This window comes from Benincasa hispida, chromosome 3, assembly GCF_027475165.1.
Source record: "Benincasa hispida cultivar pf3 chromosome 3, pf3_genome.v1.1, whole genome shotgun sequence".
Taxonomy (NCBI): Eukaryota; Viridiplantae; Streptophyta; class Magnoliopsida; order Cucurbitales; family Cucurbitaceae; genus Benincasa; species Benincasa hispida.
In genome coordinates, this window is record NC_143480.1 from 51,954,031 (window position 1) to 51,978,119 (window position 24,089).

General features: G+C 34.0%; 2 protein-coding genes across 3 annotated transcripts; one reads left to right on the plus strand and one right to left on the minus strand.

The window, feature by feature from the left end:
• Positions 1-14,207: 14,207 nt before the first annotated feature.
• LOC120074399 (MATE efflux family protein) lies at positions 14,208-21,570 on the plus strand. Of its 2 annotated transcripts, XR_005480980.2 has the most exons (15): positions 14,214-14,684; positions 14,816-14,940; positions 15,193-15,351; positions 15,429-15,574; positions 15,798-15,933; positions 16,109-16,205; positions 16,327-16,427; positions 16,994-17,157; positions 17,814-17,885; positions 18,115-18,231; positions 18,627-18,722; positions 18,830-18,951; positions 19,302-19,621; positions 19,732-20,105; positions 20,471-21,570. XR_005480980.2 is itself a non-coding variant. In XM_039027513.2 (13 exons), exons 1-13 carry the CDS (start codon positions 14,401-14,403, stop codon positions 19,363-19,365), a joined length of 1,683 nt encoding a protein of 560 aa, XP_038883441.1. In that variant the 5' UTR covers positions 14,208-14,400; the 3' UTR covers positions 19,366-19,713. The 2 variants fall into 2 exon arrangements, 1 of the variants encoding a protein (XP_038883441.1); XM_039027513.2 differs by lacking the exons at positions 19,732-20,105; positions 20,471-21,570 and having other exon boundaries at positions 14,208-14,684; positions 19,302-19,713.
• On the minus strand, positions 19,704-21,222 carry DREB19 (Integrase-type DNA-binding superfamily protein). Its single transcript, XM_039027514.2, has 2 exons — positions 21,083-21,222; positions 19,704-20,964 (listed from the first exon to the last, which is right to left on the minus strand). Exons 1-2 carry the CDS (start codon positions 21,103-21,105, stop codon positions 19,851-19,853), a joined length of 1,137 nt encoding a protein of 378 aa, XP_038883442.1. The 5' UTR covers positions 21,106-21,222; the 3' UTR covers positions 19,704-19,850.
• Positions 21,571-24,089: the final 2,519 nt, after the last annotated feature.

Here is a 24,089-nt window from a genome sequence, read left to right on the forward strand (position 1 = left end):
TATATGATTTATATTAAATGCCATAAAAGAGGAAAAGAACTATGGTTTGTATGTTGTATATAATGCAATATTAAAACTATAGGTTATAAATATAATATGATAAGTTAATTATTGTATTTATTTATAATTTATTAATAATTTGATAATTAAATTTCTTTTTTTTCAATAATCAACCTTAGTAGATGGTTACACGGTTTTATGGCAATAGTGGAATAAAGATGAAAATATGTTTTTCTAATTATTCTATGAAACATGGCTGATATTTATTCACTATCAAATGACTATATGATAACATCGAATTTACTACACGATAACCTTGAGTCTAAACGATCGAGTATCAGGTCTATGCAATAGACTTCCATCTTCCACGCGACTGTGTCATCGTATACTCGATCATCTTCTCCTCCACTCAAAATTCTTCCCTTTATCCAAAATCAGCTAGAGTCCACCACTCCTGGATTCTCACACCGAGAATACCAAAGTAATCTAGTGGTAGTGTCCGGATTTGTTCGAGGATCGAGTTGATTCTCGTTGCTGGTGTTCGAGGGAGTTCGAGTTGCTCGTTGCGTTTGAGTTTGATCAAGGGATACACTTGAAGAAATTTTTTTGAAAGGTATTGTTTCTTAATCCCTTGTATTTATTTCAAGCATGCTGCAATTTATGATTTAGTGCATAATCGTTTATGTATGACTGTGAATGTATGTGTTCTTTCACAATGGAGTTTGGACGATCCGCTTTTGCTCATAGGTCCTCTATATTTAGAGTTCCTTTAGATCAACCCTTGGACTTGTTGATATTCTTATATGATTGATCTTTGAGCTTGTTGGTCTTCTTGGATGATTTGTCATTAGACTTAATAGTCTTCTTGGATCGACCTCGATCGACCTTTATTTTGTTGATCGGTTTGGTTCGGTTGCTCTGGTTTATACTCTCAGTGAATGGATGACTACTCTGACTAAATGTGCAAAAATAAAGCCCGGCCTTCACTATTTATAGACTTTTGAGGGACCTCGATATCGACTTGGGACAAGTTGACTAGGCACCTAACTTTTGGGCTTAGTTGTATTTGTCCCTTTATAAAGCTTGGATTATTCAAGTTTTGCCCAATATATTTTTAGCTAAATGACTAAAATTATTATTATTTTTTAAAAAAAGTCCTTTAACTCTGTACTTTATATCAAAATTCAAAGTTCAAAAAATACCTTTACATTTTGACAAATAGTTTGAAAATATCTTATCATTAGTTTTGGATGAAAATTGTTAGTATTTTATTTAAAAAATACCACAAAAATTTCAAGAGCTTCAAAATTACCCTTAAACTTTAAAAAGTTTTTTTTTTTAAAAAAATACCCCTACTATTAGTATATGAACAAAAATCTAATACCTTATCGCAAAAATAGCTCTAAAATTTCAACAAAAAATAGTTTAAAAATGTTCTTCCCTTTAGTATAGGGATGAATTTGTTTGAAATTTTTTTGAGTTCGAAAAGAACCAATTTTAGAATAAATTATATAGATATCTTTTTTTTTCCCATATAGATACTTCTCATTTTTCTCCTATTTTTCCAATTTTTACACAAAAATTTAAACCAAAATAAAAACCAAAACTTTAAAGCCCCTTCTGATAACCATTTTGTTTATTGTTTTTGTTTTTGAAAATTAAGCCTAGTTTCGTACCCAAGACTTGAAAGCACTCAATTCATAAGTGACTTAACACCAACAAACCAATCATCAAGTTTGATTATTATAAAAAATAATAAATATAAATAGCAAATGAAAGTCTCCAATGATAGAATACTAATATTTTCTATCACTGATAGCTTAATCTTTGATTATATTTTCATAGTTAGTAGCCATTTATAGAAATGTAACATTGATAGCCAACTTAGTGAATTTAATTAATAAAGTTGAATCTCAAACTAAAATGTAAGTTGAATGCCTAAAAGTTATAACTAATAGCATGTTTATCAGTGATAGAAGCTATCATCGAAAAAAAGGACTTATAAAATGTTTGGGAAGGACAAGAAAGGGGCAAAAAGGTGTTATGTGACTATGATTGATAGAAGCTACTACTGATAGCATGTTACCAATGATAGAAGTTAATACTAATAACATGTTATCAATGATAAAAGCTACTCGATAGCACATTATCGGTGATAGAAGCTACTCGATAGCACGTTATCGGTGATAGAAGCTACCCGATAGCACGTTACTACTACTAGCACGTTATCGGTAATGGAGAACTATCACTGATAGCATGATATCCGTAAGATCATTGATAGCATCTTATCAGTGATGATATCAGTGAAAGAAGCTATCACCGATAACCACAATATGAGTGATATTAGTAATATCAGTGATAGAACTTAAGTGATATCTATATATCGAGTTTCTTTCAAAGGTGATACCCAGTTATAGAAGTCTATCATTGATATCCTTAAGTGTTAATATTTCAAGGTTAATTCTAATTGATGAAAGTCTGTCAATGATAGCTACTAATAGATGCGATCAGTGATAGCCATGATAAAAGATATTATTAATGATAGCTATTGTGGTAATCAAAGTTGTTGGTTTTCTTTCAAAGTTGATCACTATTTATAAATCTATCATTGATAGCCACTGATAGTCTTAAGTATTAATATTTCAAGGTTGATTCCAATTGATAAAAGTGTATCAATGATAGCTACTGATAACTGATAGCAAACTAAAAACTAATATTTCAAGATTGTATTATTTTTTATCAAATTGAAAGCTATCGTTGATAACAACTATCATCATCATCGATAGCAATTGATATAAGCTATCAGCGATAGCAGCTAATAGTGACTATCACTGATAATTGCTATCAATGATAACTTTTAATTTGAAATTGGGAAGAAGTGAGCAAAATGGTGGTTAGGTATGGGTTTTTTAGTCTTTTACCATTTTTTGATCTATATATGCAATTATTTGATCCTTATACTACATATTCTATTATTTTGGGTTTGAATTCTATTTATGCAACTAACCCTTATTTATTTATTTATTTATTTTAAGTTTAAAAATATGTTTGAAACTTTTGAAAGTTCAATGGTATATTTCGCACAAAACACTAATGATTTTCATCCAAAATTAACGGTAAGGGTATTTTTAAACTCACTTTAGAAGTTTAAGAGTTTTTTTTTTTAATATATGAAAGTTCGATGGTATTTTTGACACAACGTATAGATATATTTTGCATAATTTAGCCCGGCTAATTAACTTCACGTTCAACAAATACATGATATAATTTGATTGGACTAGTTGATGTCGCTAAAGGGATCAGACAAATGGTGTTATTTGATTTGCCGAATTTTTATTTTTTCAATTTAATTTGAAAATTTTATAATTTGTCTTAAATTTATTAATCATTAATTAAATGGCGATTTTGAAAATTTGTGATGGACAGTATTTCATTGTTAACAACAATTTTCTAGGAATAATTAAATAAAAAATCTATTTTAAAGGCCCAAAATGGCAAATAATCCAGTTTTTGAAAAAAAATACCAAATGACTCTTTGCTAATGTTATGATCATGTGAAGTTACCGTATTATCCTTCCTTTCTTGATTTTTCCCCTCTTTTTATCCAACAATGAGTTCCTCGTCTTTCTCCCTCTCTTTTTTTCTTCACCTCTACACTTCATCTTCTTCATCTTCGGCTTTTCTCCTCTCACTGTCTTCTTCTTCTTCTCTGGCATGACAAACCCACGTGAGCAGCTCAAACGTGACCAACTCTGATGAGCAAGAGCTAGAGCGGGGAGTGATTTTGTGAGTGAGGAAAGAAAGAGAGAGATCGAGAAAGAGTGAGAGATATAGAGATATTAGTGACTTGTGAGTGAGAAAACGAAGAGAGAGAAAGCAAGACCAAGAGAGAGAACAAGATGCTTTTCTATGTGCGCACGAGTATATTTTAGTAATTTGATATTTTTGGCCTAATTTTTGGGTCATCCATACAAAATTTCCAATTTTCTACGGGTAGTTAGAGAAAGTGAGGTGCTCACCTTTATTTCAAGTGGTAATTAGGAACCAGATTTCGTGGCTACTTTTTTTTAATAAATTTTCCTTAACAGTATAATTTCTAAAGTAAATTTATACAAGAACACCCATGAAAAAAGAAAGAAATAAAGGAGATTTTTGAATAGATGACCTAAATTTTAGATCCAAAATGTTGTTTGACAAGGTTAAGAATAACTTTTTACTAATGACACTAACCACTTGCCAACATTTTTATAGAACATGGAACATGAGAAGAGGAAGAGTGAGAAGTATTGAATTGGATTAGTTCAGCATAGCTTAATTGACATGAAAATGTGTTAACAACCTAGAGGGTAATCTCATCAGTGGGCTTAAGCCTAAAGGCTGATCCAAGTCTAGTTCAAGCCCGATCCAAACCTAGTCCAAGGTCTACGATTGACAAACTCTTTTATAAATTGAATTGGATATGATCTAATTTATTTTAGGGTTGACAAGAGAAATAACAAATTTTAAAGTTTCATGGAAAAATGGCAAAAAAGTTTCAAAATTATAAAAATAACAAAACGAAGTGGCTCTAAGATTGAATGATTGTAGGGGAAGTTCAATTCTTTCATCGACTGTTGCTTCCGTCATCTTGTGTTCAATAGCCACACATTGACCACTGATAAATTTGGACTGCTCATCATGAGGGGTTCCTTCATTATTATTATTACCATCATCATGAGTCTCTTCATTATTACCATCATTATTATTACCGTCATGAATCCCTTCATTATTATCCTGTACAAATCACACAAAATATACAAATAAATAAGTGATCATACATGATAATATAAACGATCGTTTTATATTTTCTACATAATTGTATAAGATTTTCTACACGATCATTTAAGCTTTTCTATACAATCGTTCAAAATATCCACATGATCATTTACGATTTTCTAAACGATGGATTATCCTGAGCGATCGTTTGGAGAATCTTGAACGATTGTTTAGGATTATCTAGACGATCGTATAGGATTATATACATACATACCCCATATAGATGCTAGACTAGCAGCTTTATTATGTTCAACTGTTGGCTCATCAGATGATGCTGGATAGTAAAAGTATCACCCATCTGATGGACCATGGTAGTCAGGTTCACCAAATCTTTGTGAAATTCTTTAATTTCCTCCCTTAGAACTTTGTACGATTTGGAATGACAATGTTTTGAGGACTTATATTGTGTATTTGACAATTCATCTTGTCCCCTCTTACCCTTCTCCTAGTTAGTATGAACTGGTATACGTGATTTGGGCTCTATGGCACGATACTTAATTACATGCTGATCTTGTTCACCAACATGGGGTTCATCGAATGGAGGGTGTTCTTGCTCCCTAACATGTTGAACCCATCGTGCCCCTCAAAGAACTCATGGATATCAAGAGAGTGATCATGCCCCTCACCCTCCTCAATCCTTCTTCCTTCAACATCTAGTCCTTCCAACTGATCCTCTTTGTAACTTATCTCCTCTGCTCTCAGTATAAGCCTCGTCAAAATAATAGTCTGTACATAAGCGAATGAGCAAGTCAGAATGCATAAAACTATGATGGATGCCAATAATTACTAAGTGACTGGTTACTTACCTTTTTGGGTTGAAACACATTCTTACTCAATGATTTATAAGATGGAGTATGAGAAGAAGTCCATCTAAGAATTCTAGGAATTGCAACCTTATTGACTTTGGTGGCTATGAACTTACTTGACGTGGATAAAATTTCGTAAGCTCAAACCAATAATATAGGAGCTTTGTTACACATACATAACACAGATTAAAGTGAAACGAAAAATGAAAGTACATACCTAAAATGCAAATGCAAATGCAAATCCCTTTATTCATGTGCCTCCTTCTTCCCGCGCATGATAGTTTTCATGCTATTCAATGTATGTTTGAAAAAGATGGACGACCAAACAAAATGTCTAAAGACTTCAGGGTCATCGATAATCCCAAATGTCTTCACATCAAATTGGGTTTTTTTTTTTGTCTTTTCTAATCATCACCGTTTCGATGAATAATGCCAATGTAACCTTGACTGCATCTTTATCATTTGTAAAAGTGAACTTCTCGAACTCATTCTCCACATCCTTGCAAGAACTATCCTTATCATTTGGGTCCTTCGGTCTAAGAATGATTTGTCGTAGTTTCTCACTGTTTGTTTCTCTTTCTACTATTTCTTTGGTCAATACAACCCAGTTATCAAATTAAAATCGTCTTAGGAGAATCTTACCTTATTCCCCATTATGTTGAATGATATAACATTTGGATTCGTATATGTTACCTCCCTCAACAGAAAATGGTAAAAAAGTTACCCATTAAATGTAAGATCTACGTCCAATAGTGGACTAAAGGTCGTTGTCCTAAACATCTTCATCTGTTATTCTATCAACTTATTCTTAATAACCAACGCAATTTTGTGGACTTGGCAAGAAACTTTAGCAGGAAAATATTTCTTAGTAGGGACGACCAACTTAGCAACATGTAACAAATGTATACATTACCACAATAAGTAAACGATCGCCTAAAACAACTAAACGATCGTATAATAAAAAAACTACACGATAGCATAATAAAAACTAAACAATCGCATAACAAATAACTAAACGATTGGATAACAAACAACTAAACAATCGCGTAACAAATAACTAAACATTGCATTACAAATACCTAAATGATCACGTAATAAACAACTAAACGATCGCATTACAAAGAACTAAATGATCGCGTAATTAAAACTAAACGATCACACATCTTTATCTAAACGATTGTTTATGTTTCTCTAATTGATCGTTGTAAAGAATACTAAACGCTACCCTAGGATTATCCATACGATTATTTAACAAAAGTTGAGAGATCGTTTAACAAAAGGTAGGCATGAACCTTTGTGAACCCTAAACGACTGGCAAGAACCCTAAACGAATATCAACATGCATTTAAGGAGAAGAGTCACATACCTTTTAGAGATCGACGATGGTGGAAAATGTGTACTAACGACCGACGAAAATGGGGCCAAACGCTCGAATGACGATGGGAGAAGACGAGAGAAAACAAGAGAAAAAACGAGAGAAATGTAACAACCTGACTTTTCGGGTACTTTGACAAAGACCATTACGACTAAATACACATTTAAAACCCAGATATTTTGTTCAAAAAAATCGGTATGGAATGAACTTATAATCATGGAATCGACGATAAGGATAGTTTTTTCAAGATAAACTCGAAAACAAATAAATAATTAATTAATAAAACTTTTATTCGGGGTCCCCTAAAAATAATATTCATAAAGAAAACATTCAAAACGTTAAAATTTGCTGTCTCACATTAAATTCTAGTTTCAAAACATTTAAATGATAAAAAAATAGACTGAGCGAAAGTGATTTTTCTTGTCCTCATATGGCTCTATCACGATTCCTGTCTGTCACTCGCCAACCTGTTCCTCTGATTCCCTGAAAAACATAAAGGAATAAAGGAAGTGTATAACAATACCCAGGAAGTGATCCCATTACTGGGATCAGGCTATGCATTCACATGCAGTGAATGCTTGTGGTTAGGAGAACTTTCATGGTGAAGCTGTTCCTAAATGGCTAATTAAGGGGATAATCTAACTTGCCTTAACTTGCATGTCTAGTAGCTTAGTGGCACACCGTCAATCATGGGAAAAGAAACATAATCGTGTACCTGTCGGTTCACGCATGTCTAGTGGCCTGAAGACACATCGTCAATCATCGAAAAAGAAACATAATAATGTACCTTTCAATTCACGCATGTCTAGTGGCCCGAAGGCACACCGTTAAACGTAGAAAAGTAACATGAACGTGAACCTGTCGATTCACGCATGTCTAGTGGCCCGAATGTAACACCCCGCACATTTTTTAGTAATAATGTAATTTCAGTAACTTTATTATTTGGAATTTCAGTAATTGTTATTAGTTGGAGGGCATTTTTAGAATTTTGGACTTCAAGTGTAAGTGCAGGAATTTAAATATTGTCGTGAAATTATTTAAATTGAAAATTAATGGCAGCAATTTATTTTCTTTTGAAATGGAAAGGAATTTAATAGTATAAAATAGAAAGGAATTAAATATAATTATATTTATTTCCTTTTTTTGTTTATTATTATTATTATTTTTATAAAAAGTCAAACCCTACCCCCTTTTTCTTCCTCACGTTCGTGAGCCCGTCCGACGCCGCCCAAAGCCACCGCGTCAGTTTTTTCTTCATGACCTCAGTCCACCACTACTCAAGCATCGTTCGCTTTTGTCATTACTAGATCTATCGATTTGGGTAAGATTTCTGCTATTTGGGTTTGTTTTCGGTAGATTCTTAAATACTCATTTACTTTTGGCATTAATTGGTTGATACCTATTGTGTTTCAACTTTGGATTCAAATTTGTGAAGGTATTGAGATGTTGTTCAGTGAAGTTGGAGTTGGTTTTAGCGAGTTTTGGTAAGTTTTATGCTTTGATGACCCTCTTGTGGATTAATTTTGGTTGTTGAGAAATTTTGGTAAAGTCATTTGGAAGTGATTTTTTTTTTTTACGAAGCTACATATGGATAATTTATTTGAGACATTGGTAATGAAGTATGCATTTGATTCAAGCTTTAATCATGTAAGCCTAATTTCAAATTATGATTATGGGGTTGATTCAAGAATTTTATTCAAGATGAAGAAGAGTTTGGTTTGCTAATTATTTAGGCTTAAAATTGAAGGTTTGGAAGGTGAATTCGAATTGGACCACACCTTAGGTAAGGTTATCTTAAAATATTTTGTAATATTTGGGTGTTTGGAATTTGGCCTCAACTAATAATTTTAAAGCTTGGTTTATGTTTAGGCTCGATTAAAGATTCAAGAATTTCACAAAAATTCAATTGCTTTTTGGTTCGACCTAATATCAAGATATGTAATCTTACTACTGGAACTGCCCACGGACCAGGCATTAGATATATGCTAGTATGTTAAATGAAGGTTATGGCATAATGACAACATGAAAGGTATAACATGATTAAAGTATGTTCTTTTACGAGATCCAAATTATTTATTTATGCACATAGACACTTGAATGCTAGTATGAGATGGTATGTGCTTTCATGGTTGTATTTGATCTGATGATATTGAGGTATACATGTACGTTGTAGAACCATGATGTTGAGGTATATGTGTATGTTGTAGAGCCATGATGTTGAGGTTTATATGTATGTCATAGATTCGTATAGTGATGATTATGATGTTGAGACTGTGCAAATATCCTTACTGATTAGTTAGATGCCCATTAGATTTTGTGTTTCCTTCGGGATTCACCAGTTTGTGTTTCTTTTGGGATTCACCAGTTTGTATCTCCTTAGGGATTCACCAGTTTGTGTTTCCTTCGAGATTCACCCGTTTATGTTTCCTTCGGGATTCACCAGTTTGTGTTTCCTTCGGGATTCACCAGTTTGTGTTTGCTTCGGGATTCACCAGTTTGTGTCTCCTGTGTCTCCTTTGGGATTCACCAATTTGTGTCTTCTTTGGGACTCATCAGAGGTAGTGGGCATACTTAACTACAGTAGGATAGGACTCAGTCTCCTTCTTGTTTCATGTGCATATGTGTCCCATGAGGACTAGAGCAGTTTATATGTTTTACCAGAGGTAGTTATCTAGAGGACATAGATGCCTAGCCTGACCCCAGTGGTGGGGTTACTTACCGATTATTTTATACTCATTCTTTCTCATGTTGTTGTTTTAGGTAAGAGTAGGGACACGTCGGCGAATGACAAGCGGAATCCATGATTGAGTCACTGTGACCAGCTTTTATGTTTCTGCTCATAAGACTTAGATTTCCTTCATGTTCTTGCTAGACTTTCAGTTTTGATGTTTGAAACTTATTATTAAGAATTTTTTTTCATACTTATTTATTAATCTTTATGATTTATGGGTACCCTATTATTGTTTTTAATATTTGCATTTAACAAAGGATTTTTGAACTCCCCTTATCTATTTAGCATTTATTTCATCATAAAAAAGTGTTATTTTAAGTTCCATGCATGCATGTATTTTAGTAACGGCCTAACTTAAGTCCTAGGGGGTCGGGTCGTTACACCAAAAGCACACCGTCAAATATGAAAAAGTAACATGAATGTAAACCTGTTGATTCACGCATGTCTAACGCTCGAAAGCACACCGTCAAACATGGAAGAGTTAAAGGATCTCTTAACAAAGAGTACCATGAGCGCGTTCGAATCGCTACAATTTCAACGTGACTGAAATACACCATATACATTCAAACGCACAGTTATGCAAACAAGTAGTAATTAACGACATGCTTTGAACAAAAAATAATAAGGGAGAGAGTTCTCATACCAGTTGAAGACGTTCTTCAAGCTATGGAACTCAACGCAGCGGAAGACCTCTACCCGATCATCAAACGGCCAACAGATGCGTCGGCTACATCAGTATGAACAACCACAAACAAATGAATGCAGTGGGGATGACACCACCAGAAAAGAGCCCTAGGTATTCTCGGAGTGAGAACCCAAAGCATGGTCTTTGGTGAGTTTGGTAGAGGTAGGAGGAAGAACTGATTGTGTAGACGATAAGCAAATGAGAGAGAATAAGAAGCTATCATGTAGCTAGATGCTTATCATTTAGAAGAAACTACACGATTGTATAGGTTTTGCTGAACGACCGTTTAGGAAAAGGTATATGATCGTTTTGCAAACACGACACACTATACGATTGTTTAGGAAAGTTATCCAATCGTTTAGGAACTAGTGTGCAATCGTTTAGGCGCGAGGTATGCGATCGTTTAGGCGCTGAGCGACTATCGTATAGGCTTTCGACTTATGCAATTGTTTACGTTTCCACACCAACGCAAAACCTTCCAATCTTTTTCCGAACATTTTCGAATTTTTCAAAATGAAACCAAATTTCATTTTTATTCCTCGGTTACAATAACCGACTCGGTTTTCCCACTAACGGACGTTCAAGGGAGTTTTTAGGTTAATTATCATATAATTAACCAATTAAATTATTAATAAATATAATCATATTATATTTTCACCCTATAGTTTGATATCACATATCTACTATAGTAATTTCTCCTCTACTTGATATAAATCATATTTATATCTAATTCATCCAAAATAATATATCTTATACATTTAGTCAATTATATCATATATAATTAACGAGTTCAATTATATTATATATAATCAAACTTCCTCTTGTCAATTTGAACATTTCAAATTAACCCAAACACTGATTCTCGACTTTATCCAAGCTACCTAAGGGACCTAATGGATCTGTGGTTCAAAGCTCCAACGGTCCGTGAATAGCTGACTGAACTCTTTAGCCACGAGATCCACCATCCGTTAACTATCAGGCATTATACTAAAGATCAACAGCTGAACTCTTCTTACCACAAATATATTTATGTGTCTATCAGATATAACCAATCATGAATACGATGACCCTTCATAGATACTCGTAAGTACAGCTGGGCCAAATTAATGTTTTACCCTTGTAGTTACATCTCACTTCTTAAGTACCACTGATTCCTCTAATGGACAATACAACATAGTCCAACTATGTGTGAACACCTCTTCGACCAAGAGAAGGTGTGTGGCGCCACTCGTTCAAGCCCTGAAATCAGCCCTTAAGGGAGCTATCTATCTACTTGCCCCTGCTTCGGAGAAGGAGTGAATTCCATCTTGTGTTGCTGAGTTCCTAGCTCCCAAATCAGACGAATCCCTAAAATGGTAGGTTTGAATCGGAGACCTAACCACTCGTACCTATACAAATCAAAGGACCGCCCTCAATGACTAGAGTTCCCAACTCACTCAGGATTGAGGTCATGTTACCTATGATCATCCTAGTGAAGTGAAGTCTCTATCATGAACGGTGTTATATAACGAGACGTTAACACTTAGTGGTTAGGTCTTATACAAACTCTTTGTATAGGACGCCCCCGCTCGCATGTCCCCAACACGAATGATCAGGATCAGACCATCTATAGCAAATCATAACACTTATGACCATTCCACAAAGCGGGCCGCATCCGTAGCATTACCAGGATAAGGTTTTCCTCCTATATCCATATACTACAGACCATTTTAGTTATCTCTCAAGACATGATCCACTTGTATGTCACCACATACATGCTTGAGTTATATATAGATAACCAGAGATTTTAAGTTTATTGGTTTGTGGTAAAGTAAATAAAATATGCAATTGAGCAAAATACAAGATGTGAAGTAAAATACCATATATTATACAATAAAAGCGTTCCTACAAACTGTTTACAAACTATAGAACACGAGACTTTAGGGCATCAACCCCAACAAAAGTAACATGAACGTGAACTTGTCGATTCACGTATGTTTAGCGGCCCAAAAGCACACTGTCAAACATGGAAAAGTAACATAAACGTAAACCTGTCAATTCACGCATGTCTAGTAACCCGAAAGCACACCGTCAAACATGGAAAAGTAACATGAACGTGAACCTGTCATTTCACGCATGTCTAGCAGCCCGAAAGCACACCGTCAAACATGGAAAAGCAACATGAACGTGAACCCGTCGATTCACGCATGTCTAGCTGTCCGAAGGCACACCGTCAAACATAAAACTAGACCCGTCGGTCCTCTGAAATAAAACATGCATCAAGGCGAGACGATAAACTGCCCTATTGGTCTAATCATGCATCACATACATAATTTCAGTACCGTTTCTGCCGCACAGATCATAGCATAACATGGAAGTTCAAACATGCTCATAATACTTATAATTGTCATGCAACAAGTATATCACAAAGACAAAATCATGCTTCTAAAGTCCATTAATTAACTTTGTAAATCTAATCTAGGCCGCCTGGCACGAAGGCACCGGTAAGAATACCACTTACCTCAAATTAAGTCATGGACAGTTATCTCGACAACCAACTCCAACAATTTACTTGAACTAAAATCAATGAAAAGACCGAACGATTGTAAATCCTACTAGAAAGCACGCCACTGATCTCCAAACTTCGAATAGTAAATGTTCAAAAACTTGTTTTCCTTGTTGGACAGTAACCAGAAATGCTCTCAAACTTCAATCTAAAAGCGAAACGTAAAGGATATCAACCAATTTGGGCCAAGAGCTAATGGGTGATCAAGAACCTCCAAGAATTCTAAAACTTACCCAAAATATCAATTTCGGTGACAATGGCATCAGCGGTGGTGGCAACCATAGATAGGCAGCGGGTGTTGTTGTCGGACGACATAAATTATTTAGGCTAGCGCTGGTAGAAAGGGTCTTGCATGAGAAAGATTTGCGAGAGTGAGAGAGAAGGGAAATTTCTAGTTTTACAGATTTTATTCAGCAGCGATTACGAACAAACCAGAGCTTCAAACAATGATCCAACTGTTCAAAATGAAACTCTATATGTCTCAAACAGACTGAACAAATTTGAGCACGATTCAACCGTTCAAACTCTGACAGTCGATAATTTTGTGGAAGTTGTCGTTGAAAAACCAAATTGCTTTCTTCCTAATTTTTGGTCTCTTTTCATTCTCATTTAATTTCGAAAAAATCTCAATTCTTTTATTTTTTTCAAATTTTGAAAAGATAAATAAAATATTTTATTACAATATCTTCAAAATCTTCAAAGATTCTATTAAATTAATAAATCAATCAACCTTTCAAATTATCTTAATTTAGGCTTCAAAGACCAAAATTAGATAGCATAAAATCCATCATTTTGATACAAATTAAATCCTTCCAAATATTTAAATCAATTCAAAACCACATGAAAATTAATTATCTCTTAATTTTTTTAAGTTGGCCCTAAAATCCAAAATCAAAAGGAAGCAAAATTCAATATTTTCAAGATAATCCGTTCGAATATCTAATAAATTAAATTCAATTTAATCAATAAAAGTTTTTCAATTATTTCAATTTAATCCAAATTTTTCAAATGTAAAGAAAATTTAAACTCAATAATTTTAGATAATTAACTTAAATTTTCAATTTGAGATGTTGCAAAAACGAGAGTCAAAATCGCATAATGAAAAATGTAAATGAAAAAGTGGGGTGAACGATGATTCGTAAAACAGTTTGAAGAATTTTTAAATTGGAGATAAAATTAGAATTTCACATGGACCAAAAAACAGTCCTAGGTAAGTTTTTAGTAATATGTCATTCATAGAAAAGTTCTTCAGATTTGGATCATTTTATGAAATTTTGCGTTATTTTAGTCGAAGACCCCCAAGATATTTCTATGGCGAGCTGCAATTCTGTCCGTCGAAAAACTCGTCCTTACAAATTGAGACTAATATATATGATTTCATCTTCCTGTTTCGCAACCTCTACCGGCCGGCCTTTCCACTGTTCCAGTTCTCAGTGATCGGAGATGGCGACCGGTCTTTCTATCTATGTTCCATGCTTCAATACCGACACTAATTTATCTTCCAAGTGTCAAATGCTGCGCAGAATCGCCAATTGTGAAGTTCGGTTTCGTGATTTTCCGAAAGCGTCGTTCCAGAAGAATCTTACTACTTCTTCCCTGAAGAGTCCGCCGGAAGAACCGAAGTCTACAGCCTCGTCAAACCAGGTCCGTCGAAACAGACTGGACAAAAAGTCGTCCAACTCCTTCTTGTCTAAATCTGTCTCAGTTCCACTTCTAAATCGTTTTAGGTAAGTTTTGATCATTGAAGGATAGAGCGCCGGGCCGAATTGGTCGACGTTTGAATATATCAAGTCTTTATTAATTGATATCTTCAATTCTTGAATCTTATCTTGGAATTTGATTTCTTGAATTTTCTTAGAGATGCGGGTTTTAAATTTGATAAACTTGCCCTGGACATATTGGCGATTGCATTGCCTGCTGCACTGGCTTTGGCTGCTGATCCAATTGCATCGTTGATTGACACAGCTTTTGTTGGTCATATAGGTATAAATTTGCTTCATGTATTAAGTTAAGGTAGTCTTTATCTGAATTGTGCAAAAGAAACCATTTCTTATATTAGTTACTTATCTGGATTATGAAGTATTGAATTGGAGGTAGAAGTTCGTAATTGAACTTTAGATGAGTACGGACTGTGAAGGCAGGAAGATTTTGAAATTAATCTTAGAAGTAATGTTTCATCTTATTGGAGGTTATATTTATGACTGCAGCAGCATGCCATATACATTCTCTTTGTAGGATCTACTGAATTGGCGGCAGTTGGGGTATCAGCTTCAGTATTCAATTTGGTCTCGAAGTTATTCAATGTTCCTTTGCTCAATATCACTACTTCATTTGTTGCTGAAGAGCAGGCATTGATTAATACCAATGAGAAAAACGTTGTTCAATTAAATATTGGTAAATACTTTCTTTGCATTCAGTGTTATTTTTTTAAAAAAGAATTCCACAGGATTTTTTTTTGGTTTACCATATAGATGGCATAGAAGAAGAGAATCAAGAAAAGAAGCTCCTTTCCTCTGTATCTACTTCTTTAGCACTTGCTACTGGTCTTGGAATTGCTGAAGCTGTTATGCTGTCTCTTGGTTCAGGGACTCTAATGGATATCATGGGTATACCTGTTGTATGTCAACCTTAACCAATTCATTTTATAATATTTTGGTTTCTTATCCTCTATATTTCATTCATGTCGTGAAATATCTTTCTTTTATGTCATCTGCATGATATTTAGTCTCTCGCATACACTCTCTCTATGGCCACATCTAGTGATTGATGTTTGATTATGGTTTTACGTGTCATCTTTCTCTTGAGTATATATATATAACACATGTCTTTAAATTTTGCAGGATTCATCAATGCGTGCACCTGCAGAGCAATTTTTGTCTCTGAGGGCATTTGGTGCTCCACCTATTGTACTTGCACTTGCTGCACAAGGCACTTTTCGTGGATTTAAGGATACAAAAACACCATTGTATGCTACTGGTTAGTTTCTTCTGTCAGATGTTTCTGCTTGTTGATGTTATTTCTCCTTATTCTTCTGTAATCTGTGTGAATGGGGGCATTGCTCTTGATTATCTTCTTGTGATGTGAATATGAAAATTGTTAAAAATGTATTAATATCTTTTAAACAATATGAAAATTGATTTTTCCGTGTCAGCTGCTGGTAATCTACTCAATGCAGTACTGGATCCATTATTGATATTCTTTTGTGGTTTTGGCATTGGAGGTGCTGCAATTGCGACAGTGATAACTGAGTACGTCAACAATGTGGTAAACTTATTTATTTAGCTTAAGCACTTTGAGATGAGTTCTTGAGACTGGATTAGGAAAAGGATGTCCTTGTTCTTTCCTGATGATCTGATGCCCTGTTATTAGGTATCTGGTTGCTTCCGTTCTTGTGTGGAGATTAAGCGGAGAAATATCTTTTACTCTTTCAAGCATTGATGGAAGTAGAATTGCGCGCTATCTCCAATCTGGTATTTTCTATCACCTACATATACCATCGTCTAGCCATTTTATTTGTCTCATAGTTGTCTTGGTCATGTCAATGTTGCTTGAAAAAAATTGGCTTGCCAATTGTACCCTTGGCTTGTTTAAGGGATCAGCCACGTCTTTATTATATGGGCCATTGATCCTTTATCAATATCCCAAAACAAAAATGGGCATTTTTTTAGTGTAATATATATCTATAGGAAAACGTCTTTCCTATAGACTTTCACTTTGCTAGTTATTCGGACGGAAGATAGGAAGGAAAGAATCTTATCACAGGAAGTCAGTTTCCATCCACCATTAAACATATACTTCCACTGTCAAGTAACATTAAGAAGTTTAGTTAATCAATTTGTTTCAGTTACTCAGTTGTGGTGCCTCTTTCCTTGTTCCCAAACGAGTTTGAGAGAATGTGTAATTCCATAATTTGTTAGTTTCTAGAGATCCAAATGGTTCATGCCTCTGAAATTCTTTAGAGGATTTCTTTTTTCTTTTTCCTTTGTTCACTTTAAATTTCTCATTTAGTTCTAATTCCGCCTGTTGTATATCTCAGGTGGTCTCTTAATGGGCCGGACATTGGCTGTCCTTGTAACCCTGACTCTAGCCACATCCATGGCGGCTAGAGAAGGTCCTGTACCCATGGCTGGTTACCAAATTTGTGTACAAATATGGATGGCCATATCTTTGCTTACCGATGCTTTAGCACTTGCTGGTCAGGTACAGAGATTACCTCATACATTAGGGTATCATTACTTATTTTCATTATTCAGCAAAGCCTTTAGCTTTTTTCCTGATTGTGATGCTGTTTATGAGGCATTCAGTCACGTCAAGGTTTACCTCACTGAGTACAAAGCTCCACAGCCTCCACTCACGATCTTCTCAGAGCTAATTTCTTGGTTTTGAATTCTGCCAATGGTCACTTCGTGTTGATTTTAGAATTATTTAAGAGCAAGACAAGAAATTTGTAACAATTACCATTTTTTAAATTATTAGCGTTCAAGCTTATTGTACTTTCACTGACTGAGCTGATTTGATGTGAAACTTCGAGGTTGTTTAGGAAATGTAGATAGATGGATGGTCACCCGGATGATTTATTTTTGTCTTGGGTTTGTGAAGATTTTATTGTCGTATGCCCTTGGTGATGAATTGGGCATTAGAAGCGGAATATTTGTTGTTGAATGGTTCTTGTATATATTCTTATAAAGAAAGAATGTTTTATGTCTATTTATTCCATGTACAATTTTGTTTGCCGTTGATCAATTCTTAGCTGGGTCACGTTGCTAAATTTTATCTTCATGTTACATACTGCTGAAAGAACATTTGTGGTTTTGTTGGTTCTGTTAAATACACACATTCATGTTCCTGTTTTGCAGGCATTACTAGCAAGTAGCTACACCCTACAAGACTATGAACATTCGCGTCAAGTGATTTATAGAACTTTACAGGTCAATAGTAACTCCAACGTCACCATACCATCGCTTAGCAGTTGTTTTCATTTTTGTTTTTAGTTGTGTTGGTTGTCAAAGACTCAAAATGAAAGTGATGAATGTTTTATTTCCTCAGTCTCATGCATTGTTTCTGATGTAAAAAACAATCACAACTAATTCTTCTGATGTATTGTTTCTGATGAAGAAAAAATGACCACAACTGATTCTGGATACCTTTTTGTTACAGATTGGTTTGGTCTCAGGAATTTCTTTGGCGATTATCTTATTCCTGGGATTTGGCGCATTTTCTGGTTTATTCAGTAGTGATGCAGAAGTCCTGGAAATTGCACGATCTGGGTTGTTGGTAAGAATATGTTATCTGGATAATTGACTTTTGGCTTTGTACCTTCCTGGTGACTGCTTAACAATATTTACATGGAGGTCTTTGGATGACCTACTGTGCTTGACCTTTAGATTTCTTAAATTTTGGGTCAAATTCTTCATGTAACCATATTTATTCGGGCCATCTAGAACCCTGCCTGAATTCATTTTTGATAGAATTTGCACTAGTTTGGTACGTACAATCCCCTATTGCTGTGTAGGGCTGGAGAGAATTTGGTATCCATCCTGAAATTGGGGGAATGAACTTTGCTAGTTGCCTGTTTTTAACATTTCTAGGAAGATATATTTATATTTCCTGCATGCCATACAAGGCTATTATGATCAGTTGACCTAATAATCCCATTCATAATTTTGCAGTTTGTTGCTGGATCGCAACCAGTGAATGCACTGGCTTTTGTTGTAGATGGGCTCTACTATGGAGTTTCAGACTTCGGATATGCAGCTTACTCCATGGTACAGCCCCCCTTCATCTTGCAATTAGTAATTTGAGCTTCCTTTTACTTTCTTTTCTGGTTCTATTTTTTAGAGAGAGAATATTAATTTGGTCTGAAAGAGAGCAGGTGCTTGTTGGACTGGTTTCTTCTATCTACTTGCTTGTGGTCACTCCCGCATTAGGTCTCCCTGGTGTTTGGAGTGGATTGTTTCTGTTCATGATGTTGCGTTTAGTAGCTGGAATCTGGAGGTATCATCTGATTTTGTTAAAATTTGTCATCATTGAACATTTGCTACTCAGATGTGTTTGAGTGTTGGGATATTAGTGAGGGTAAACACAGTCGATATAGATAAGTCACTTACATTCGAATAGCCAAACCGAATTAGGCATCACCAAGAAAAAATAGGCCTACCTAGCAAGTAACGTTCGGTATCGCCAGGCAATAATTACATCTAGCCGAGTTCATCTCAATCCCATTACCTCAATAATCCAGATAATCAAGAAAATTTCCTTTTAACTAAGGGTTCTGGTATTACGGAACATTTTATATTCCCTAGTGGCTAACTTCTCTCTATTTGTCTCTATTTCACTGATCCCAGATTGGGCACGAAGAGTGGGCCATGGGAGATAGTTTTCAATGAGGTCGACGGAAAAAGTGACTGAACTAAAAAGCTTCTTGAAGTTCGTAAAGCTCATCTCTTTAAAGGGGTTGAATACCACGAGGATTTGGATATGTTCCCTTAGCTTTTTAAAAGCTCCACCAACTCTTACTCTTTACTGACACGACAGCTTTTTATCTATTAACCAGAGCTGCCCTCATCAATGCAACAGTTTCAGATCATGTCAGACAGTTCGCCGCAATATTCACCGGATGAGGTTTTCTCCATAGTCTCAATCCCATCAAAATTAACATGGAGGGGTAATTGTTTTATTATCGTTAATTATGTATCCGAAGGAACGAATTCGAAGTTGTAATCAAGAAAGATATGAACATTGACGCATCATTCTAAATCTCATGTGTTATTGAAGGTGTACAAAAGAACAGGGGTCCGCAAAAAGGAGAAGAAATGAAACTAACTATGTACGATCAAAATAGAATAAATTTGTAACGAAAAAACAAAAGACAACCCTGCCTAAACTTTCAATCTTCATCCATGGAAGCATAAATCAAGCCACTTGCGTTCCTCCTCCAATCCAAAATCATAATCAGGTCTCAAAAACTCAAAGTTATTACAATCATCAATTCTCTGGTCTCCAACTCCCATGTATTTTTGCCTATCCAGCAACAAACTCAGATCACGGTTGAAGGCCATACAATCTCCATAGCTCTCGATCTCCATTGGCTTTCCTTCCATCACAGTCGCGGACCCAAGATCGCCAATCTCCCACTTGGCCGGAATCCAGTAAGTTCTTGCATATGGATCACTCTGAAGCTTTTGTAGCACATATTGATTGCATTCGTTGAAGTCATTGCATCCATTTGTGTCCATAGCTTCAAATTTGAAACAAAACTCAGAAGGGTCATTCTGATCATGGCTGTCTGTATTAATATTATGGCTTCTTACAACATCAGCTAATCCTTCCTTGATATTTCCTTCTGTTAATTTGTTCTCAATGTTAGAATCATAAAATGAATTGGGTTTAGCATCTGTATAATTGACTCTACTTCTTGCTGTTTCTTCCACTTTCACCTTCAGTTCCTCCATTGATTCATAGCCACAATTCTCTTGCTTATCCATTGAATAACAGCAATTCATTTTCTCCGCAGATAGTTCATTGAAGAAGGAAGAAGACGAGGAGGAAGAAGCAACTGGGGATATGGTATCAGAATGCTCTGCTGTTAATGGTTTCAGAAGAAGAGGAGAAGAATCAGGAAAATTGAGACGGGCAAAAGGGCCATACATGGCTTTAGCAGCTTCATCATAAGCAAGAGCAGCCTGGTAAGCAGTGGCAAAAGTGCCAAGCCATAAACGACTGCCTTTCTTCTTCATACGGGTATTATTACTAGCAATTGGCTCTCTAATTTCAGCTACCCATTTTCCCCAAGTCCTCTGTCTAACGCCTCTAAAATTACAATCTGAATTCTGAGGACCTCCTTTCCCTCGCATGCAACCCTTCTTTGAGCCCTTGGCTGGAACTCTACGAATTTCCTCTACTCCATCTTTTGCCAAATCCTCCAATTGGTTGTTCAACTTCTTCCACTTGTTCAAAGTGTCCACTACCGAAACATACCCATTTCGCCTCTTTCTTGATGTCTTTTCCCTGCAATCGAACAAAGTAGCAAACGAAAAAAAAATCAACCCACAACAAATCAATGAAAAAACCAGTGCCAAAATGAAAAATCAAAAGATTTGCCAACTAGAGAAGAAAAGAAACTCACCCACTAGAATTCTCAGACGTCATACGCTTTCTTCAAACTCCTTATTGATTGAAACAACGCTTTGGACTGTGATTTTTCTTTTTTCTTTTTTTCTTTTATGTAGCTTTGGGATTTTAGAATTAGAGTTTCAGAAGAGAAAGGAAGTAAAAGGGATAGGCAAACCAAAGAGAAGGGGTTTTATAGGCATCTGTAGAGGAAGTGTAAAAGCCAATATGAAGGTTTGGAAATATCTAAAAGTTTGATGACGTGATGAGAGTGCTGTAGGAGTGGTGGGGAATTCAAGCCATCTTGAGAGTCACATCCAAAGAGATCAGTACGTGGTGTTTTGTGTTTCTTTCATCTTCTTTCTTAGCCACGAAGTTTCTTTTTCTAAAGTTAAATTACATATTTGGTCCTCACTTTCTAAAGTTTCCTAATAACTTCCTAACAAATTTCTAGATCTGAGTTTTAAAATATCAAAGTTCAAATATTAAATTGCTCTTGCTTATTATTTGGTTTTTAAAAATGAAGTCTATAATCTCCTCTTTTATTTAAGTTTCTTATTCTTATTATTTACTGTCTACAGATATTTTAAAAAAGAAGCCAAAATTTAGAAACTTAAGAAAAAAAAAGTTAGTTTTAGAAAATTGTTTTTGCTATTAGAATTTGGTTAAGTATAAATTCTTAGAAGGAAAAGATCTTTTACTCAGAAAGATGTAAAATATTGTAAAAAAAGAGAGTTAATTTTTAAAAAATTAAAAACAAAAATTCAAATAATTATGAAATGAGGAACTGTCTGTATAAATTTAAAAATTTTGAGACTAAATAAAAATAAATAAATTTATTTATTTATTGATACATGATGAAAGAATTAAATTTTTATTTGGAAATTGATAGTATAGGTCAATCGAGTCCAGTTCATTGGGAGGTGGGGTGTTTGGGTTGAAATTTCAGAAGGGGGCAAAAAAAGAAAAAAGAAGTGTGAGGATAATTATGAAGACGGGGAAATGAATTTCGGCGATGCTTACCAGATGATGAAGGCAAGCTACTTGTTCCCCAAGTAATATCTGTCCTCTTTTTCCTCTTTTTCCTTTTACAAAAATTATAATTAAAAGCAAAAGAAGCAGGATCTGCGCGTGTGGGGCCCATCCGCACGGATGGTGCATTGGTCAATTTACGAAAATATCCTATCTCCATCTCACCGCGCGTGTGTCAACAGCACCAAAATGTTTGTTAAAAAAAACAAAACAAAAACAAACAAAATCAACCGTTCAAATATCAGATTTATTGATCATCTTTTAAAATTTAGAAAATATAATCTTGAAATTTACCTTAAATTCAATAAATTATTTTAACAAAAAATATAAAAAATGTAAAGAGTAATTATTTTAAATGGTAATATTGCTGAAAATATTTTTAAATATAATAAAATGTCATTGAAACTGTGATAGACCATAATAGACATATCATTGACACTGATAGCTGTTTGTTGCATCTATCACTAAGAAATAGTAAAATTTTGTTATATTTGTAAATAAGTTGGTTTATTTTTCTTTATTTGAAAATAATCCAAATGTAAATGATTTTTCATGATTATTTAAGTGATTTTCATTTAAGTCTATATTTTTTTTTCTAAAAAAACAACAATAATAAAAAGAAAGAAAGAAATATTTTGTGGTTATTTATATATTTTATATAGCAAAACAAAATGATTCTAACGGAATTAAATAATGAATGCTTTAATGGAAAGAAATAAAATCATATGAATTGTGTATGCTTGAAAAATTTTTTTTGGACTATATTATCAAGTTCTATCATACTATATTCCTTTTATATATATATATATATATATATATATTATGACCATGAGTTCACTACCGCCCTCGTAGCACGAGAGAATTTGAAAACGGGTCTTTTTTAAAATAAAAAATATTTAAAACTATTTAGACTTTATAGCAAAAAGTTTAAAAAGTATCAAACACTTTTAAAATTTTTGCTATAAAATGTAAATACTTTTGAGATTTTTCTATTGAAATGAATAGCTAAAAAGTAAAATTTCTAAAAAATAAAATTAAGTTTGATTTTCAATAACGACCATGACATTTTCCAGTTTCTTTTCCTTTCATGTTTGCGATCTTAGTTTAGTGACTCAATTTCTTATTTTTTTGGTCTACAATAATTGATTTCTTAATCTTACAATATCATTACATTATATATATAAGTAAAGATAATTAAAAAATAAGCAAAATTGGAAAAATCTCAACATATTTCCAATATTCCAAATATTTCTTTTTCTTTCCAAAATTAACACACACAAAAAAGAACCAATAATTTAAAGAACATTTAATTAAAAGAGAATTGAGTTTCCTTTCGAACTTGGTCAACTCTAAAATTAAACTCCAAAAACTTGTAATTAAAGATTTCATTAAAATCTTCTCCTTCCAACAATTTTAAGAAACTTGATTTCTAATAAAATGAAAAGTCTAATTAATTTAAATTGACAAACCAAACACAGATTTAAAGACACAACTTATGGACAAGCTCTAAACGTCACGTTGTGATGAAGGATGTTTGAGTTGGTCTCTGATAGGATTATTGCGAAGTAACGATTTTTGATACAGAAAAGAATAGGTGATGTAGATTTTGGGTAGTGTATGCATCAATTATTCTTGATTATTTATACATTTCATCCATTAGAATTTTTATAAAAAAAATATTTTTACAAAACCATCATTATTAATAAATAAAAAGGAAAATTCTTATAAATAGAAAAATCTAAAAAATATTTAGACTTTATAAAAATTAAATTTGTAACAGTTCTATTATTAAATAAAATATTATAATGGACAATTAAAAAGGAAAAAGACCAAAACAAAACAATGATATTTTAATATGGTCAGTTACACTCGATTTTTTTTGTAGTTACGAATTTATATGTTTTGTATAGAAGAAAATGATTCTATTTGAATTGAATAATTAATGTTTTAATGGAAAAAGGAATAATAGAATTGTAATTAGTATAAAAATG

Excerpts from the sequence above, each read along its gene's own strand:
- DREB19 (XM_039027514.2), bottom strand. The coding sequence starts at position 21,105 with ATGACGTCTGAGAATTCTAGTGG. Across the intron at positions 20,965-21,082 it reads ACGTCTGAGAATTCTAGTGG|GGAAAAGACATCAAGAAAGA; the intron begins GTGAGTTTCTTT and ends GTTCGATTGCAG.
- LOC120074399 (XM_039027513.2), top strand. The coding sequence starts at position 14,401 with ATGGCGACCGGTCTTTCTATCTATGTTCCATGCTTCAATACCGACACT. Across the intron at positions 14,685-14,815 it reads CCACTTCTAAATCGTTTTAG|AGATGCGGGTTTTAAATTTG; the intron begins GTAAGTTTTGAT and ends GAATTTTCTTAG. Across the intron at positions 18,952-19,301 it reads TTAGTAGCTGGAATCTGGAG|ATTGGGCACGAAGAGTGGGC; the intron begins GTATCATCTGAT and ends CACTGATCCCAG.